At 38.7% G+C, this 15,983-nt stretch overlaps 1 protein-coding gene across 10 annotated transcripts in view; it reads left to right on the top strand.

Annotated features, from left to right (window-relative positions):
* TRIM2 (tripartite motif containing 2) overlaps positions 1-15,983 on the top strand; it is a 223,434-nt gene that overhangs the window by 123,420 nt on the left and 84,031 nt on the right. For 2 of the 10 annotated variants that reach the window (XM_061192514.1, XM_061192511.1), the window contains one exon: positions 4,013-7,526. The exons of the other annotated variants lie outside the window; for them this stretch is intronic. In XM_061192514.1, the coding sequence (XP_061048497.1) occupies positions 4,013-4,165 (153 nt within the window). In that variant the 3' untranslated portion in view covers positions 4,166-7,526. Of the gene's footprint in view, positions 1-4,012; positions 7,527-15,983 lie in introns of those variants that run through there. 10 annotated transcript variants of the gene reach the window in all.

The following is a 15,983-nucleotide window of genomic DNA, read 5'->3' as shown; positions in this document are numbered from 1 at the left end:
GGAGAATTCTACCAAATATTTAAAGAAGAGTTAGCACCAGTTCAGTTTCTTCTAGAAAATAGAAGACAGGGGAACACTTTACATTTCACTTTCCAACTCAGCTTCTGATACCATGATACCAAAATCAGACTAAGACAGTACAAAAAAGAAACGTACAGAATATAGATGAGGAATATTTTAATATTCCTTAAAATGTTAGGAAATAGAATTCAACAATATGTGAAAATCTTTCCACGGCCAAGTGGGGTTTTTTCCAAGAACGCAAGGCTGATTCAGTATTTAAAAATCAATGTAATAAGGGAAGAATTTTTTAAAAAATCAATGTAATCCACCCCGTTAAAAGGCCAAGGAATAAAAATAATATGATCATATCAATTTATGCAGAAAAAAGCATTTGATAAGATTCAATACCTATTCATGATTTAAAAATCTCAGAAAACTAGGAATATACAGGAACTTTCTCAATTTGATAAAGAACGTCTGTGAAAACCTACTGCTAACACCATACTTAATGGTGAAAGAATGAAAACTTTTCCTCTAAGATCAGGAGCAAGGCAAGGATGTTTGCTCTCACCATTCTTATTCAACATTAGTGCTGGAAGTTCCAACCAATACAATAAGGAAAGAAAGGGAAAAATAAGATTACAAATTAGAAAGAAAGAAAGAAACTCTCCCTATTTGGAGGGAACATGACTGTTTACATGAAAAAATATCAAGGAATCTACAAAACAGTTCTTAGAACTAATAAGAGAGTTCAGCAGGGTCATAGGATATAAGATCAGCATACAAAACTCAATTGTATTTCTATATAGTAGCAACGAACACGTGGAAACCAAAATTTTAAATACAATACCACTTAAAATTGCTGAAAAACTGGAAATATCTAGATATAATAACAAAGCATGTCTAGTGTGTGTATCTGAAAGCTCACATGCTAATGAAAAAAAGAAAAGAAGATCTAAATAAGTGGAGAGACATACTGTGTTCATGGATTGCAAGACTCAAGAAAAAAGTCTGTTCTCCCCAAATTGACATACAGGTTTAACACAAAATCCCAGCAGGAATTCTTGTAGATATAGACAAGATTATTTTAAAATGTGTGTGGAAAAGTAAAGGGACTAGAATAGCTAAAACAATTTTGAAAAAGAAGAGAGAGGAATCCCTCTACCTGAGTTCATGACTTGTTATATAGCTATTCTATAGCTGCAGTAATCAAGACTGTGTGATATTAATGGAGGGATAGGCACATAGGTCAAGGGAACAGCATAGAGAATCCAAAAATAGACCCACATGTGTGCAGCCAACTGACTTTTTGACAAAGGTACAAAAGCAATTTAATGGAGGAATGGTAACCTTTTCAACAAAAGGTGCTAGAACAATTAAGATCTCCATAAAGGGAAGAAAATGAACCTCATCTTACGTAAAAGTTAACTCCAAAAAGATTATAGATTTAAATGAAAAGTATAAAACTATAAAACTTTTAGAAGATTCTAAGAGAAAATCTTTGGGACATATGGCTTGCTAAAGAATTTTTATACATAATAGTGAGAGTATGATCCATAAAAAAACAAAATCAATAAACTGGATTTTATCAAAATTAAAAACTTTTGTTCAATGAAAGACTCTGTTAAGAGGATAAAAAGATAAACAACAAACTGGTAGAAAATATTTATAAACCACACTATCTGACAGAGGACTTATACCTGGAATATAGAATGATTTTCAGAATTCGACATAAAAGAACCAAACAGTCCAATTAGAAAATGGGCAAAAGACATGAAGAGAAGTTTCACTGAAGAGGTTATAAACATGAAAAGATGTTCTATATCACTAGACATTAGGGAAGTGCAGATTAAGACCATGATGAGATATTACTACACACTTATTAGAATAGCTAAAATTAAAAATATTGATAATACCAAATGCTGGTGAGCATGCAGAAAAACTAGATTTCTCATACATTGCTAGTGTGAATGTAAAATGACAGTCAGCCTTGAAAATAGTTTGGCAGGTTCTTAAAAAATTAAGCATACACTTACCATATAACTCAGTAATTGCACTCCTGGGTATTTATCCCAGAGAAATGAGAACTTATGTCCACAGAAAAACCTCTACATTGTTGTTCATAGAAACTTTATTTGTTATAGCCAAAAACTGAAAATAACCAAGATGTCTTTCAGTAGGTTAATGGCTTAACAAACTGGTATATCCACACTATGGAATAATACTCAGCAGTAAAAAGGAACAGAGTGATGATACCCTCAACAACTTAGATGCATGTCAAGGGCATCATGTTGAGTGAAAAAAAGCCACTTTCAAAAGATCACATGCTGTATGATTCCATTTAGGTAACATTCTAAAAATGACAAAATTATAGAGAAGGAAAACAGATAGTGGTTGGCAAGAGTTAGAGATGGTGGGAGACAGGGAGTGGGTGTGACTATAAAGAGGCAGCATGAGGCAGATCTTTATGATGATGGAATAGTTCTGTATGTTGGTTGCAGTGGCTACATTAATCTGTACTTGTGATAAAATGTACAACTATACACACACATTCCAATGTCAGTTTGCTGGGTTTAATATTGTACTACAGGTATAGAAGATGTAACCATTGGGAGGAACTGGATGAAGGGTACGCAGAATCTCTCTGTACTATCTTTGCAACTTTCTTATGAATCTATAACTATTTCAAAATAAAAAGTGAACCAAAAAAGAGAGTAACAATAATTAATTCAAATATGTTTCCATGGTTTAGGAATAATGGTATCTTGAATGGCATTTGGCATTTTGATTGGATATAAATAATAATAAAACTGGTTACATTCTGGAAAAAAAACCATTAAAACACTATTTTGAGATGGGCTCTATAGTCTTTGTCAGACTACCAGACGGGACCGTGACACAAAATTTTGATTTTCTTCTAAATTAAGAGCAAAGCTTTTCAGTCCTCACTGAAGAAACACTTTTCTTTTCTCCCATGTCTCTTGTGTAGTCACCTGCATGTATCTAAACATGCATTTACAGACAGGGCAATTCATCCTCGCCTGTGTGGGTCTGTGCAGTGCACCTGGGACCACAGGGTGCTCTGGGTAAATCTAGGAGCATTCTGATGTTACTGTGAGGACAGCAGCTGAGCAGTTGAATCTGATATAGGTATCCACTTCTCAGGAAAATGGTTGAAACTTGAAATGTAACACTGTATGCTTTAATTTCTCTAGTGTATTTATCTTGCTTAATTATCCCAGTGGACCTCCTACATTTGAAAGAGGCGTCTATATCTGATGGGAAGCCAGAAGCAGACAGGGAACGAAGTTCACAAAGCAGTTCTGTGTAGGACCACAGATGCTAAGCTGTTTATATTGTGGCCCTCATCACACCTGCCTTTTGAAACACCCTACGGGCCAACCAGAATGGTTGAAAGAAACCAGCCTGGGCCTGGGAAGGAGGAGTGTTCCTCTTATTTCCTCATAGCAGAAGCTTACAGACCAAAAAAGACCACTTTCTATCTAAATGTACATGTTGAACCATTGAGTTCGTATAACTTACTCTTTTCTGAAAAGGAAAAAAGTAATTTATATTTTCTCGTTGCACATTGTGACTCAGGACATTCTTCTGTGGTCTAGTTGCTGATTTTTCTCTCTTATGATTGGGAATAAAAGAAGGATGTGAGGCTGGAAAGGGAAAAAGTGAAAGCTTAGAGTGAGAAATAAGGATCATTTATTCTTCAGGCAGCACCCAGGGCCATTCCCCTCACATGTGACCACTGTAAGAGTATAAGTGAGATCCTATGGCCAATGGTACATTCCTTGTCAGTGACTGTGTGGCATAGAGAGTGAGGGGAGGGAGAGCAAGGTAAGTGGAGGGAGGGGTTTTCTGTGATAGTGACCTGAACAAACCTGGGGGGTTGCACACGTGCTTCTATATTAAAAACATTAGCATCAAGGGTTTTCTAACCCCTATTTCATCGTATTACTGTAACTTTTCCTATTACACTCTGACTTTATATTTACAGGTTTTTGATGGAAGTGGATCGTTTTTGTCCTACATTAACACATCTGCTGACCCACTCTATGGCCCCCAAGGCCTGGCCCTAACTTCAGACGGCCACGTGGTGGTTGCAGACTCTGGAAACCACTGTTTCAAGGTGTATCGGTACTTACAGTAACAGTGGGCAACTGGACACCCCCTTACAAAGATCTTACACTATAAACTGGAATGGATTTCTCGACGCAGGACCAGATTATACTAGACTGTTCATGCTAGAAGGAATCATCGGTGAACTTTCCAAGGTTATTTCTGAATGTAACGATTTCCTTAAAAACTGCATATCTGATTTCCATAATCCACATTTAGGGTTGAAAAAAAAAGAAATCTCTTCTACTGAATCTATAAAAACTGCAGAGTTTTACACCTGTGAACTATGGCTTATAGGACAGGGATTTATGTAGTTAAACTAATTTTGCAAATCAAATAAACATTAAAAAGCAACTAGAATATGTAAAGGTATTTGTTAATCCTGTGAGTGGTAGCTTTAGCGCAGAGCTTCCAAAAACAAAACAAAAACAAAATCGGTTATAGTTATATACTTTATTTAACCTCGGTCACAAGACCCAGGGGATCTTCTAACCTCACTTTTACAGTAGGTATTACCCTTGTGACATTTTTTTGGTTATCAGTAGCTACATATAAATTACTTTGGGAAAAACGGAAACTGTCTTGCAAAATCCTCCCAGCTGGGATTAGCAAGCGTCTTGAGTTTAGCACTTAAAAAAATCAATGCAAATTTCCCATCCTTTCTGAGTTAGAGCGAAGATCTTCTTCATGTGTTCTTTTCATCTCTCTCCTGCTCACCTTGTATCAAAAAACAAAGTTCATTTTCAGGGAATCCTGAAATCCTAATACTTTGAAAAGCATATTACACCGGCCCCGTTAACTCCAGATTAATGCACTGGAATGTAATCAAGAAAAAGTCAGTCACATTTTCTGTGCCACATTCTCACATGTGTCTCTCCTCTTCCACTTCACGAATGCGAAAGCTTTACCTCCTGCAAAATGTCAGCACATGTAGTAGGACACCAGTATCCTAGGACAGAGAGCCATAAACAGCCCTTTGGAGGACTGATGGTGTCAACCAAAGGCATGTGATTGATCAATGGTTTCCTTTTAGAAACAAGTGTTACCAAAGTTGTGTTATATCAAAAGCATTACAGGTAAGGGCATGTTATGGTTATTTATCATTGTCTAATGACTAGTAGAGGCATTAAAGGACTATATATACATGATTAGGGTAGGGTAGAATGTATCATATATAGATATATATAGCTGAATCTTCGGTGTATTGAAATAGGCAGCACCCTGAAAGACAGAAGCATCTTCAGCACATTCCTTACTGCACAGTTTAAAGCCGTCCTAGTAGAGCAAGCCCTAAAGCAGATTTAATTTTTGCCATTTTCCAGGAACGCTTGTATCGGCTGACTTTTAGTCAGAAAATGGCCTTCTGTGCTTTCAAAAACAAAACAAAAAACAGGTCAAAAGAAAAAAAAGTTGAACTTGAGTTACATTTAACTTTAAGTATAAATGCATTTTGAAAAATGTTGAGAACAATTTAGTCAATCTAATACTGTAAAATAAGATGTGGTCTATTTCCACTGTTTCATTTTCTACTCAGTTCTACCAAACAGGATGTCATGTTTGGCATTTTCAAGGAGGACTTTGGGACCTTTTTCACTGAAAGCACCTTAGAACTGTACTATAAGAAAACATTTCCCACATGTATAACTATATGAATGTGATGTTTCTTGCTTATTAATTTATAATTCAGCCATTCTCTTATATAGGACTTTTTTAAATTTAGAAGGGAAATCTTCCAATTATCTATCAAATTTATTATGTCCAAATCAACCTCTGAAAAAAATTTTTTTCAGGAAAATTTACATTTAGGTTTAGTATTTTTTTAGTTAGGTAGAATTTTCAAAATATTTGAGGCTGTCCGTGATAAAGTTATATAAATCAATAACATTTTTAGAATGTTAAACTAAGACACTGTTTCCTAACGTCAGTGAAATAAGTCTTTGAATTTAAACATTCATATTTAATGAGCGCTTACTGGGTGCCAGAGGCTATTCTAGGCACTGGGGATAAAGTAATGGATAAAACAGACAAAAATCCCTGCCCCCTTGGAGCTTACACTCTAGTGAGGGAATTTCATTTTACCATTTATTAACATTCTGCATAAAAGATAAGCTAGACCCTTGATAACTCCTGGAATGTTTAAAAGGAAACTTTTTAAATTGGTTAAAAGAATTTCAGTCTATTTTCACAAGTAAAAATGGCTTCCTATGTAGATTCTGTCATAGGCCATTGATCTTAAGACTAGTTTACTTAAAGAGGTTTTTTTGCACATTTAAATTATACTTGTGAATTTAGAAATTAACCAGCCATCATACCATATGAGACTGGAAATCTCGATAGTAGATTGAATACAAAGCTAATTTTTTTACATGTCAATATTGGAATGAAACTGGAATGAAAGAAGAGATACTTTGATTCAGACCTGTTCCACTGTCTGTTACTAAAACACATGCTATGGGCACTCCAGGAAACACTATATTTTCCCCAAAATATGTGTAATCATATATGTTAAAGTATAGATAACATTTCAAATTTGGATACATATGTGCATTTACTGTATTAGTAAGCATATTTTAGGGGGAAAAGTGCTGCTGATAAGATACGAATAGACAAGATTTAAATGAAACTTTGTCACATTCTTTGAAAAATGGTTTCTAGTAAACTGAGAAGGATAGTAAAATAAGTGACTTTTTTTCTGGGCTACCATTATTGTTTGATTTCTCTTTGTCAAGTGTACAGAACCTGTCATACTTTCATGATAAGTAGCACTGAAAAATTACCCATTCAGATTTCCCCTGGGCACTTATGGCAAAATGTTGCCAGTTAGAATGTAAAGGTAGGTGACAATGCATTCCCTCCCCGCTTATAGATATTAGTAACTGTATCTCTGACACAGACCTCCCCTGCTGGACACAGGGAGGTGGGTGGAGAGTTACTTCACCACCTAGAAACACATGAATAAAAAGCCTTTATGACTGTTAGCCATTTTTTAAAAAATGGTTCTTAGTATCTTGATCAAACTTTAATCTCTAGTAACTAAAGTCCCCAAGTTTCCTTCTTATAATTTACTCTTTGACTAGATTTGAAACAAATAAATACTAACAGGTCCATGCAACTAGAACACACTTGATTCTACTACTAAATATACAGGGTATGTCCTAACAGAGTTAACTGGAAAAGCAGTACGCTAGCAAGTGTCTATGGATCCTTAACACTGAAGGGTTCACATAAATGCTTTGGTAATACCTATTGAGTTAATTGGAGAAAATAGCAAATAAGCATCAGGTAATCTGCAGATTACTTCAGATGGGAAAAATCTTTATGTACATTTGGACTCTATCTTATCCTCCCTATTCACCAGCTTCTTAAAAAGGAGTAATATTTTTAGTATAATTTAAAAATAAGACATTTCCAGGTAGGATAAAATTGAAGTTATTTGCTGCAAACATTGTCTAATTTTGCTTAAAATCAAAAGTCGTAATACTGTTGCATTCTGTAAATGTTGCAGGGTTTTAAACTTTACAATTATTTTAATATTTTTGATAACTAGGAATCTAGCATTGCCATAAAGGAAACGAAGTGCCCATCAAAAATTTGGTATAAATAAATAATTTTTTTGTTTTGTTTTAAATGACAGTAAGCTACAAATCATGATGTTAATCTTAAACTTTCTGAAGATGAATTGTGTGGCAGTGATTGTGTGGTCTGTTTGTGGAGAATGTATGAAAGCTATTAATATTCTAAAACAGATGAATAAATTGGCTATGTTGTTCCAATGAATGTACAGCACTTCCAATAACTTTTGAAAGCAACACAGCCTTAAACTCAATGTTTTTGCTTTATGACATGGGAATGTTCTGTCATGAACAGAGTGTATTCTTAGAATTCTTTATATCATTCTCAATTCTATAGCCTTTCAATCCTATATATGAGTATGAGGGGTTTTCACTTGCTTTTTTTTCTTTTTAAATTTTGTACATTCCAACTTTATAGGTCTGTTTCATATGTTTTGTGTATAGAACACTAAGTCTTGCGCTCTCTGACATTGATACTGATATATTCTCATCATTTGTTCTTTCATGAATCAAAATGCTGACTGCCTATTTGAAGAAAAGAATGAACGCTGTGCATCAAAGTGTTTGTATGTTCATAGCTACCTACGTACCACAGTATTTTGGATGCTTTAGTCTACAATAAATCTTTAAATTAATTCTGTCTTGAAACATAGGAGAAACAAGATTCATGTGTATATCTTTACCATGCACAAAATCTCAAATCATCATAATAAAGTTTTCTCCATTTCCAGGGTGAATGTTTATTTATTTAAACATTTAAGCTATTTATTGTTCTCTTTCTTAGTGAAGGAATAAATGAAGGTATGTTCTAGAACATGTGGAAGATATCAATACCTCAACCAAACTGTTTATACTAGGGAGAAAAAGTTTAGTTAATGGGATTGTTTTCATAATTTCTCTTTCTGATAATTTGTTGTTGACATACAGAAATGCAACAGATTTCTATATATTAATTTTGTACCCTGTAAATTTACTGAATTAATTTATTAGTTCTAATATTAATCAGTTCTAATAGATTTTGGTGGCATCTTGAGGATTTTCTATGTATAGTATCATGTCATCTGCAAACAGTGACAGTTTTAATTACTTCTTTCCAATTTGGATTCCTTTTATTCCTTTTTCTCCCCTGATTACTGTGGCTAGGGCTTCCAATACTATGTTGAATAAAAGTGATCAGCGTGGGCATCCTTGTCTTTTTCCTGAGCTTAGAAGAAATGCCTTCAGCTTTTCATCATGGAGTATGTTGAGTATACTGTTAGCTGTGGGCTTATTATATATAGTCTTTAATATGTTGAGGTATATCCCCCTATACCCACTTTGTTGAGAGTTTTTATCATAAATGGACGCTGAATTTTGTCATTGAAACATCCTTGAATCCCTGGGATAAATCCCACTTGATCATGGTATATGATCCATTTAATGTACTGTTCAATTCAGTTTGAATTGAATATTTTGTTGAGGTTTTTTGCATCTGTGTTCATCAGTGATATTGGCTGGTAATTTTCTTTTTTTGTGATATCTTCGTCTGCTTTTGGTATCAGGGTGCTGCTGGTCTTGTAAAATGAGTTCAGAAGTGTTCCTCCCTCTGCAATTTTTTGGAATAGTTTAAGAAGGATAGACGTTAACTCTTCTCTAAATGTCTGGTGGAATTCTCCTGTGAACCCATCTGGTCCTGGTCTTGTAATACTATAAACTTCCCTCTTAGAACTGCTTTTGTTGCATCCCATAGATTTTGGATTGTTGTGTTTTCATTTTCATTTGTCTCTAGGTATTTTTTAATTTCTTCTTTGATTTTTTCAGTGATCCGTTGGTCATTTAGTAGCATATTGTTTAGCCTCCACCTGTTTGTGTTTTTGCAGTTTTTTTCTTGTAGTTTCTAGTCTCATAGCATTGTGGTCAGAAAAGATGCTTGATATGATTTCAATATTCTTCAATTTACAGAGCCTTGTTTTGTGGCCTAGCATGTCATCGGTCCTGGAGAATATTCCATGTGTATTTGAAAAGGAGATGTATTCTGTTGCTTTTGGATAGAATGTTCTATGTTTATTAAGCCCATCTGGTCTAATGTGTTATTTAAGGCCAGTATTTCCGTATTTATTTTCTGTCTGGATGATCTGCCCATTGATGTAAGTGGGATATTAAAAGTCCCCTACTATTATTTACTGTCAGTTTCTCCCTAATGTCTGTATGCTTTATGTACTTAGGTGGTCCTATGTTGGGTGCATATATATTTACAATTGTTATATCTTCTTCTTGGATTGATCTCTTGATCATTATGTAATCCTTCTTTGTCTGTTGTAACAGTCTTTGTTTTAAAGTCCATTTTATCTGATACTAGTAATGCAACTCTGGCTTGCTTTTGATCTACATTTGCATGGAATACCTTTTTCCATGCCCTCACTTTCAATCTGTGTGTGTCTTTAGATCTGAAGTGAGTCTCTTGTGCGCAGCATATATACAGGTCTTGTTTTTGTATCCATTCAACCACTCTATGTCTTTTTTTTTTTAATTTATTTATTTTGGTTGCACCGGGTCTTAGTTGTGGCTCGCAGGCTCCTTAGTTGTGGCTCACGGGCTCCTTAGTTGTGGCATACGAACTCTTAGTTGCGGCATGCATGTGGGATCTAGTTCCCTGACCAGGGATTGAACCCGCGTCCCCTGCATTGGAAAGTAGATTCTTACCACTGTGCCACCAGGGAAGTCCCCACTCTATGTCTTTTGATTAGAGCATTTAGTCCATTTACACTTAAAGTAATTGTTGACATGTATGTAAATCCTTATTGCCATTTTTTTAATTGGTTTGGGGATGTTTTTGTAGTTCTTTTCTGTTCCTTTCTTCTTCTTTTGTTCTCTTCCCTTAAGATTTGATGACTATACTTAGAGTTTGGATTCCTTTCTCTTTTGTGTGTGTATGTATAATAGATTTTTGGTTTGTGGTTACCATGAGGTTTATATATAGCAATCTATAAATAGATAGATAGATGATTATTTTAAGTTGCTGCTCTCTTAATTTCAAACACATTTTAACAACTCTACACTTTTACTCTCCTCCCCTCATGATTACTGTTTTTGACATCATATTTTACATCTATTTGTTTCGTGTAACCCTTAACTGCGTAATGTGGATATAGATGATTTTACTGCTTTTGTCTTTTAACCCTACTAGCTTTGTACATCATTGATTTACTACCTTTACTGTATGTTTGTCTTTACCAATGAGCTTTTTCCTTTCATAATCTTCATATTTCTAGTTGTGGCCTTTTTTGCTTAGAGAAGTCTCTTTAACATTTCTTATAAAGCTCGTTTGGTGGTGCTGAACTCTTTTAGCTTTTGTTTGTGGGTAAAACTTTTGATTTCTCCATCAAATCTGAATTGAGAGCCTTGGCAGTTATTCTTGGTAGTAGGTTTTTCCATTTCATCACTTTAAATATATTGTGCCACTCCCTTCTGGCCTGCAGAGTTTCTGCTGAAAAGTCAGCTGATAGCCTTATGGGAGTTCCCTTGTATGTAGCTTGTTGCTTTTCCCTTGTTGCTTTTAATATTCTCTCTTTATCTTTTCATTTTAATTACAAAGTGCCTTAGTGTGATCCTCTTTGGGTTGATCCTATTTGGGACTTTCTGTGCTTCCTCGACTTGGATGTCTGTTTCTTGTCCCAAGTTAGGGCATTTTTCAGCTACTATGTCTTCAAATATGTTCTCTGCCCCTTCCTCTCTTCTTCTGGGACCCCTATAATGTGAATGTTAGTACTCTTGATGTTGTCCCAGAAGTCTCTTAAACCGTCCTCATTTCTTTCCATTCTTTTTTTCTATTCATCTTTAGTGATATCCACTACTCTGTCTTCCATCTCACTGATCCATTCTTCTGTATCATTTGGTCTATTGTTAATTCCTTCTAATGCATTTTAAAATTTCAGTTATTGTATTCTTCATCTCTGTTTGGTTGTTCTGTATATTTTCTAACTCTTTGTTAAAAACTTCTAACTTCTCATTCTGTGCATCCATTCTTCCCTCCAGTTCTTTGATCATTAGCTATCATTAGCTTGAACTCTTTCTAGGGTAGATTGCCTATCTCCAGGGTTTTATCTTGTTCCTTCATTTGGAACATGGTCTTCTGTTGCCTCATTTTGACTCACTTCCTTTTTTATTTCTATCTACCTGGTAGGTTGGTTACGTTTCCACACCTTGGAGAAGTGGCCTTTTCTAGAAGTCCTATGCATCCCAGCAGCGCACTCCCCTCTGGTCACCAGAGCTATAAGCTCTAGGGGTGCCCCCTACATGGGCTGCATGGGTCCTTCTGTTGTGGTGGGCTGACTATTGTGGGTGGTCTGGTAGGTGTAGCTGGCCCTGGGTCAGTTGGTTGCCAGGCCCTGCCTTGTGTGGAGGCTGCCAGCCACTGGTTGATGGGGCTGGGTCATGAGGTGGCTGGCTTTGGAACCTTGGGGGGCCCTGGGGATAGCACTGGCTCACTGTTGGACAGAGTCGTGGCCCAGGAGACTCTGGGGCTGGTGCCTGATCACTGGTGGGTGAGCCAGGTCCTGGGGTCTGGCTGTAGGACCCAGGGGTCCTGGAGCTGGTGTTGGACCACTGGTGGGTGGGACCAGTTCTTGACACAACTGGCTGTGGGGTCTGGGGTATTCCAAAGCTTGTGTTGGCCTGCTGGTGGGCAGGGCTGGGTCCTGTCATGGCAGGCTGCAGGGCTGTAGTTGTCCCAGGGCTGGTGTCCCTCCTCTGGTGGGTGTTGCTGGTCTGAAGGCTAGAGGAGGCTTACTGGTGGGTGGGTCCAGAGCCCAGCAGATTCTGAGGCTGGTGTCTGCCTACTGGTGGGCAGGCTTGGTCCTAGGGTTCTCTGGCTGCAGGGCCCTGGGGATCCCATGTCTAATGCCTGTGTACTGGTGTGTGGTGCTGGGTCCTGGGCCTTCTGGTGGGCAAGGCCATGTCCAGGGATGGCTCAGAGATTCTTTTTTTTTTTTTTTTTTTTTAAAGATACTCAGTATTTACTACTGCCTTTGGGAAATACATTGACTTTTTTTTTTAATGTTATTTAATTAATTAATTTATTTATTTTTGGCTGTGTTGGGTCTTCGTTGCTGTGCACTGGCTTTCTGTAGTTGCGGCTAGCGGGGGCTACTCTTTGTTGTGGAGCACAGGCTTCTCATTGCGGTGGCTTCTCTTGTTGTGGAGCATGGGCTCTAGGCACGCGGGCTTCAGTAGTTGTGGCACATGGGCTCAGTAGTTGTGGCACGCGGCTCAGTATTTGTGGCACACGGGCTCTAGAGCGCAGGCTCAGTAGTTGTGGCACACGGGCTTAGTTGCTCCGTGGCATGTGGGATCTTCCCGGACCAGGGCTCGAACCCGTGTCCCCTGCATTGGCCGGCGGAGGACCAGGGCTCGAACCCGTGTCCCCTGCATTGGCCGGCGGATTCTTAACCACTGTGCCACCAGGGAAGTCCTGCTCAGGGATTCTTAAGGTTGCCTATCTGCTGGTGGGTGGGGCTGTGTCCCTGCCAGTTAGTTGCTTGGCCTTTGTCGTCCCAGTACTGGTGCCTCCAGGCTGGTGGGTGGTGGCGGGGCTGGGTGTTGAGACTAATAAGCTAGAGGGAGGATTCCAGAATGGCGCTTGCCAGCACCATTGTCTTTGTGGTAGAACAGTCTCCCCAAAATGGCTGCCCCCAGTGTCTGTGTCTGCAGGGTGAACTCCAGCTGCCTCCTGCCTCTCCAGGAGGCTCTCCAAGATCAGCAGGTGGGTCTGACCCAGGCTCCTTTCAAATTACTGCTTCTTCCAAGGGTCCTGGAGTGTGTGAGATTTTGTGTGCCCCCTTTGAGAGTGGAGTTTCTATTTCCCTCAGTCCTCTGGGTCCCTCAGAAGTAAACCCTGCTGGCCTTCAAGGCCAAATACTCTGGGGGTTTTTGCAGGACCCCTAGGCTGGTAAGCCCAACCTGGGGCTTGAACCTCTCACTCCTTTGGGAGAACCTCTGCAACTGTACCTATTCTTTTGTGTGTAGGTCACCCACCCAGGGGTAAGGGTCTTGACTGTATCACAACTCTGGCCCTTCTACCTGTCTCACAGTTCCTTCTTTATATCTTTTGTTGTAGAAGAGCTCTTCTAGTAGGTTTCAGTCTTTTCATCGATAGTGGTTACTACTTACAGAGTTATGATTTTGGTGTGCCCTTGAGAAGAGGTGAACTCAGGATCTTTCTACTCCTCGTTGGGAACTCCCTCCCATCCCCCCACCCCACAGGTCTTGAGGATAAGTAAGCTCTCAGTCTTGAATGGTGTATGGACTTGATGATTATTTGTTTGTTTTCTTGTAAAGGACTCTTGTCCTTCTTAGTTGATTGTAAACAAGTCATTGGCTTACACATAGGCATACAACATTTTTCCTGATGTATTTATAACACTTTTGGGTTTTTCATTAAGTCTGTGATCTATATTTTGTGTGATGAAATGAACACTAAAAGTTATCATAATTAGAATAGCCTTTGTTAAAAGTGGAGGGACACTACAGAAATTTCTTTGTTTTGGTTTTGGGAGGATTAAAATTCCATAACAGATTGAAAGTCTGAAAGAGGTGAAAGTCTTGGAAGGAGAGTTGAAACAAAAATGAGAAAAAGACCAAACATGACACTGCTAACTAGTTAATGCGAACATTAGTATTATTGACACCTAATTCCATTCCTCACTTATTTTTTTCTTTTAACCAAGCAGGCACCATTGCCATCGTGGGCTCTTTGGAGGTTTTTAGAGTCAGATTGAGAGTGAGGCAGTTGTGCCAGGTTTTAGCATATCTCAGATTGCTTTTTAGGAACTCGGTTCATGTAAAGCCGAAGGCACCCCTTTCCAGAGCAGACAAAGGGTTTAATTAAAGCTGCAGTTTGTTATTGCCTACGTTAAGAGGCAGGAAGGGCAGGTGACATTCTATCCTCAGCCCCACCTTGCTGCCTCTTTTTTTGCTGCCATAGTCTTTGAACAAATGTCTGAGCACCTGTGGTATATACCAGGCTTTGGGCTATGTGTAAGGGCTGTTAGGATGAATAATAAAGCCTGTAACCTCTAAGAGCTTACAGTATGGTTGATGAACCGGACCAGGTGATTACACCACGAGCTGCTTTTATATACCTTCATTTGCAAATATTTACTGAATCTAGCGTCCTGCTCTAGCTACTAGGGAATAGCAGTAAACACCCGCCTTCCCCGCAAAAAGTCCCTGTTCTCATGGAGCTTTATTCTACTGGGATGAGACTTAAATGAACATATACAGGGCTGGCTACATAATTCGTGATAAAAAGAATGAAAAAGGCTTTTTCCTTCCTTCTGTGGTCTCTCTTTCAACCTGTGGTGGTGTTTATTTGCTACTTAATGTCACACTCCCTTGGGTGTAGGGATGTTTGCCCGGTGAGTGCAGACCCTCACATATACCTGAGGCCCCGCACCATGACTCAGACTCGCCCCATGTCTGTGCCCAGCCCCCCGCCAGGAGTGGAGGGTGGCAGGGGTTGCTGAGTGGGACCAGGGATGCTGGCAGCTGTTAACTCACCCTGGGAGAAGGCAAAGAGGTGGTGTTAGGGGGGATCGCCAAGGCTTGCTAAAAGAGGGCAAGAGAGCATGAGTCGTCCAGGAAAGAACAGATAGTTCAATATCGCAAGGCCAGACAATGCTCAAGAAGAAATGATGAGAGATGAGGCAGGGTTACAAAAAAGAGTTACTGTGCCTGTTCTCAAGGAGTTTACATCCCAGATGGAAAGATTAAAAAAGCATCAGTACCTATAATACAGAGCAATTTAAGAGAAGAGCCATAAAAGAAGTGTCAATAAAGCATGATGGAAAATCCAAGTTATCACATAATTGATGGGGACAGTCTGCTTTATGCATATTGTCCCAGCATATTGTAAAGAGCAGTCTTTCTTTCTCAGGAGCGTCCCAGTTTGGATGAGAAATTACATTCTCATGCTACACCAGTGTTTCTCAGCCTTTTCCCCCATTATCATCCCCCTAAGGAGCTTTTTTTTTTTTTTTTTTTTTAATTAATTTATTTATTTTTGGCTGCGTTGGGTCTTCGTTTCTGTGCGAGGGCTTTCTCTAGTTGCGGCGAGCGGGGGCCACTCTTCATCGCGGTGCGCGGGCCTCTCACTATTGCAGCCTCTCTTATTGAGGAGCACAGGCTCCAGACGCGCAGGCTCAGTAGTTGTGGCTCACGGGCCCAGTTGCTCCGCGGCATGCGGGATCTTCCCCTACCAGGGCTCGAACCCATGTCCCCTGCATTGGCAGGTGGATTCTC

This window comes from Eubalaena glacialis, chromosome 5 (genome assembly GCF_028564815.1).
Source record: "Eubalaena glacialis isolate mEubGla1 chromosome 5, mEubGla1.1.hap2.+ XY, whole genome shotgun sequence".
In the NCBI taxonomy this organism is placed as follows: domain Eukaryota; kingdom Metazoa; phylum Chordata; class Mammalia; order Artiodactyla; family Balaenidae; genus Eubalaena; species Eubalaena glacialis.
The sequence above is the reverse complement of the archived record's forward strand: the minus strand, read 5'-3'. Positions and strand labels throughout refer to the sequence as shown.